We start from the raw sequence: 4,916 nt of genomic DNA, 5'->3' as shown, positions 1-4,916 counted from the left end.
CTGTATATCTTTTTCCAATAAATAATAAATTTATTTGGTGATGCATAATAAAATATTCTAATATTTTTTAATGTGATTCTTAAATAAAAAACGTGATTAATTTGTGGTAAGTATTTTTAAGCGTTTACTTATATTGATGCATGTTGTTTTTTATAGCATCAGTTCTCACTGTATTTTATTATACTATACACAATATATTACACACAAAATTCATGTATGTTATAAATAATTTATATTACATAAATAGTTGAAACAATGTTTTTTTTTTAAACTAAACTATATCCTAAGAAAAAATGAAATTTAACGCAAAGGTAGCAGCTATAATTGGTGGCATATAATATTGATAAAAAGGTGGATGAGGGGCTGCTCCCATTAAAAGTATAACCCAACCTAAGAAACATAATATACTGGACATTATTTGGGATCGAGATTTAACATTATTAGAAGGAAGTTGCACCCATCCCATTGTATTGCATGTTATTAAAACTATCCAACTAAGACGTAGTAATGGGTCTTCTGTAGAAAGTTTCATATCATAACTAAAACAAATTTATGGAAATATAAACTCAGCAATTTAATACTTATATTTGTTAGCATCAAAATAATTACAAACCTGAAGTTCCTTGCCCAAACAAGTACAGATGGTACAGCTGGAATGGCAATAAAACACCAAAGTATGAAAAGAATAAGTTGATTGAATATTTTTTGTCTTGTATTTTCATGTTCTTCTGCATTGTTCTTCATGTTTCTGAATCGTCCTACCCAATTAAAATGTTGCAACGAAGCCATTAATAATTCTTCTAAATAATCCTCATACATTCTTGTCAAATTTAAAAAGTATAGAAAAATTGAAATTAACATAGCTAAAGCTCCACAAGTTACATGAATTAAAGATACGACAAGAATTGCAGTAATAAATGGTAATTGGTTTAATCCCCCAAGCAACCAATCTGACCATGTTGTTGAAAAAGTTATTGCTCGTGCTAAAAACCTAGAAAAATTAATAAATTTACTTATATCAAATTTTATGCAATATAAACATACATATTAATATATTTAAAGGTTCTTACCTAACAGCAATACTATGGGCCACTGAACCAAGGAATATAATGGAACAACATAGTCCAATCACGAATACACAAAGAATTGCTAAAGCAACTAAACATTCGAACATTAAATCATAACAAAATGAGAGAAACATCGTAATTACTATTATTGGTGTTTGTTCAAGGCCATTATTAATTCTTACAGATAAAAACAACAAAAGTAAACTAATAATTGTTGTATACAGAAGACACCAGCGATCCCGTACAATACAAGATATCCTATCTATAATACCACCTTGCTGAATATTAATTGCATAAGAACATGCAGGATCCAGAGTTATTCTTAAATTTTGAGAAACATTAGAATATTTATACTTTGTCTGAATTTTCATCGTTTTCGGTCCGTTATCCCTAAGATATTAACACTTTCCTTTACAATGTAATTTATGAACTAGAGAAAACTTATTTTGATTCAGATATACTTACACAATTGTGAAAAACTGAATTTGTGTAACTCCAATACTCCATGGTTCTAGTAATTCAACTATTGCATTATGTTTTGGATCTGTGCATTCAGATGCCTTAAGTTCAACTGTTACAACGTCCATAATGCTATCAAAAGTAGCATAATATCTGATATGCCCAAGATTAGATATTTTGATTTGAGGTTTTATGAATAAACTTTTCAACAAAGGTAAACTACCCCAAGTAGGTACAAGCCTTGCTTCATAAGAATACAAATCAACGTTTACTGCAACATATTTCTCTAAATCATCTGGTGTAATTCTTATTACAATATGTGTTACACCAGGATATTTTATTTCTTGAAGATTTAAATCAACAGTTTTTCTTAAACGATGTAAAGGATCTGGTAAAATTCTTGTTCTGTTTGTCAGGTTCCATCCCCAATTACTAAATAATAGTAAAAGATATTTATGATCATGCTTTGATTTGTCTTTAATGTAAAAACAAAATACAAAGAAAAATGACAAAATACAATATTACCAAACTCTTGATTGTCCTTCTATTCTAGATGCTGTACATGTAAATAGCCAATCTTTAGATTCTAGATTTACAGTATCAATAGTTAGATAATTTGGTTGGCCATTTAATCTAATCATAAGGTAAATAGAGGATGTTCTTTTAGATAAGTTTTTGTTAGTCCATACATAATGTTTTTGAATATTCTCTATCCATTCACCACCAGGTTCGAATTGTACTGTTTCTTTATAAAAATGTAATCTTTTTCCTGAAGCATGCTGTAAAATAAACTTTTGTATGAATATTTCTTCACATAAAAATTAAAGTAAAGAATTACCTTACCTGATAAAAATGATAAGATAAGGCCTGCATTCTTTCTTCTGTTTTGGAGAAAATGTTAGGTGGTTTTTGATTATAATTGACAGAATCAAATAATGAACGTACAATACAGAGTACTAATTGTTTACACCATAGAATACTTAAATGATCTGTGGATTTCCAAACATCTGGTATAGTATTAGAAATAACATTAATGTCAGCTGCAGAGTCTATAATTTGTGTTGGAGTTATAAGTGTATCTCGAGGTCCTCCTCCTATTGATACTACACTTACTCCTGCATCTTTTATTTCATTTAAATGATTTTCTAAATTGCGGTAATAAGTGGCAACAGCACTATCTAACACTAAAGTTGGAGTATGAGGAGTAGCTAAAGTAATAATAATATTTGCAACACTAGTATTTACATTTGATGTTAATAGAATAGAACCTTTAGCTATAACACCTCCCTGAAAAAGGAAAATAAACATTGCAATACTTTTATTAAGGGAAATGTAAGATTTTTATATTTACCATTGAATGTCCAATAAGCACAATGTTCTTCACATTAGTTTTATATAAACTTAATATTTTTTGTATACAATATGAAACATATACTGTTTCATCCATTAGTACACCTTAAATGAATAAGTAAATATTATTTATCTATTTAATCTATTAAAAAAGATACAAATATTTAGAAAACTCTCAAATGATAGATATCCTTTTATGTAAAATTTACTACCTAATAAATTTTGTTTTTCATTCATACCTCCATATAAAGCAGAATAATCTTTGCCTAATGAAACAGTAAAATAATCAAAATGAAATGGAGTCCTCTCTTTTAAGCTCTTCCTTAAACTCACAGAAGCAAGAGACCTTACTAAAAAACAAAATAGAGATATTATAATAATTTAATCTAAGGTATAAAAACATTTTTAAAAAATTTTAAGAACCTTGTTCATGAGATCCAACATTGCCTGGTATAAAAAGTACTGGTATTCCTGAGAAATACATCCTTCTCAATTTTTCAGTAATAAAACCTTCTCCATATGCGTACAATCCATATCTTGGATAGCGTTCTTCTATTTCATTATCGAGAGAGATTCTCTGATTTTCATAATAAATAATTTGTATAAATTTATTACATATTATTACAATCTTACTTTTTAAATTATTCTTGCAAAGTGTTAGTCCAATTAATAATAATTTACAAAAATTAATAGATGAAATTGTCATCAAAATCAGCAAATTAATTTTTATATTTGATTTAATAGAAAATAAATATTAATAACAATAAAAAAGGTAAAAATAAAATAGCAAGTATTTATTAATTTTTTTAAATTAAATAGTTTCATATTATATTTACATACCACATACTGTGGATATTCAAACATGTATGTCATATCACAAGTATTTTCTTCAAAATCCGTAACATAACGAGCAATTCCAAGTATATAAAATAAAAGGAATAACATCAAAAATAAAAAAAGTATAGTATAAAGTATTATAGATTTAGATCGAATCATTTTTTTAATAGCAACAAGGCAACAAGTTAAGTTTTAAATCATCTCAGTGAAAGTATATTATACTTGTGGTTATCCTGACGTAAAAATTGAAATAACGTCAAATACTAGCTGTTACATTTAATATAATGTACTTATATTACATTATGACAAAAAAGAATATTGTAAAATTAAAAGAAAAATATAGCTTGTGAAAATAAATATATTTGATTTGCAAGGTTATGATATAAGGGTAAAATTGAAGTTAGTGTACATGAACTATCACTGCGCAATCTCGTGGTACAAATATTTATTTTCAAAAAAGTAAAGCTTCAAGCTCTAAAATTAACTAACTTTTTCTAAGATTAATATAAATTTATAAATAATGCTTCAAAGTAAGTTAATAAAATTTTCTCATAAATTATTTAATTGAATGTCGCCTATATTCTCAACATACGCATTGCAAAAATGAAGAAAGAATTTACTTGTGAGAATGTCAAAGTGAATGCCAAATGAACTTTAAAGTGAAAGGCTTAGTATTCTTTGTGCAATATTACTATTAAAAAAATGCAGTTATCTATGCCTACCATTATACAATTTGTATTTCATACAATTTCACTATTTTGTTTATATCTTTTATCAATAAAAGTGGGTATAAAAAAATCAAATGCATTATTATAAACAAGTTATATTTATTTTAAAAAATGAGATTATGGGTATATAAAATTTATTGCGCGTTTTAATACATGTATATAGTTTTACAAAAGTTAGAATAAAATAACAATGGATTACAGGTTACAATTTCATACAATTTTGTGCTTCTTTAACTTCATATGTTCAGCAAAATTCTACTTATAAATATAAATCTAATTTAAAGTATTTGTTTTTTAACAGAAACTAAAGTTCTTATTTTGCAATTTCATAAGTAATTGGTAATATTTACTTAAAATATATTTCAAATATGTTATAGTTTGTAAAAGTAGCATTTTGAGCAATTCTGTAGAAAATACCTAACCGATTGTTATAATAAATTTTCAAGTTTTGTTTCTTTAATAAATTAGTTTCAAG

At 26.2% G+C, this 4,916-nt stretch overlaps 1 protein-coding gene across 1 annotated transcript; it reads right to left on the bottom strand.

Moving 5' to 3' along the window:
- Positions 1-283: 283 nt before the first annotated feature.
- Positions 284-3,872, bottom strand: LOC108572569 (GPI inositol-deacylase). The gene is made up of 10 exons (XM_017934829.1): positions 3,717-3,872; positions 3,300-3,453; positions 3,116-3,226; positions 2,878-2,981; positions 2,370-2,813; positions 2,052-2,305; positions 1,533-1,958; positions 1,071-1,457; positions 614-991; positions 284-539 (listed from the first exon to the last, which is right to left on the bottom strand). Exons 1-10 carry the CDS (start codon positions 3,870-3,872, stop codon positions 284-286), a joined length of 2,670 nt encoding a protein of 889 aa, XP_017790318.1.
- Positions 3,873-4,916: the final 1,044 nt, after the last annotated feature.

The sequence above is a fragment of the Habropoda laboriosa genome, unplaced genomic scaffold, assembly GCF_001263275.1.
Source record: "Habropoda laboriosa isolate 0110345459 unplaced genomic scaffold, ASM126327v1 scaffold147, whole genome shotgun sequence".
Taxonomy (NCBI): Eukaryota; Metazoa; Arthropoda; class Insecta; order Hymenoptera; family Apidae; genus Habropoda; species Habropoda laboriosa.
Note: the sequence above shows the minus strand (reverse complement) of the source record. Positions and strands in the feature narration are given on the sequence as shown.

Bases quoted from the DNA above. Each gene is read 5' to 3' on its own strand.
- LOC108572569 (XM_017934829.1), bottom strand. From the start codon at position 3,872: ATGATTCGATCTAAATCTATAATACTTTATACTATACTTTTTTTATTT. The intron at 3,454-3,716 runs GTATGTAAATAT...TATGAAAATCAG, and splicing joins TTGAATATCCACAGTATGTG to AGAATCTCTCTCGATAATGA. The intron at 3,227-3,299 runs GTTCTTAAAATT...TTTGTTTTTTAG, and splicing joins TGTTGGATCTCATGAACAAG to TAAGGTCTCTTGCTTCTGTG.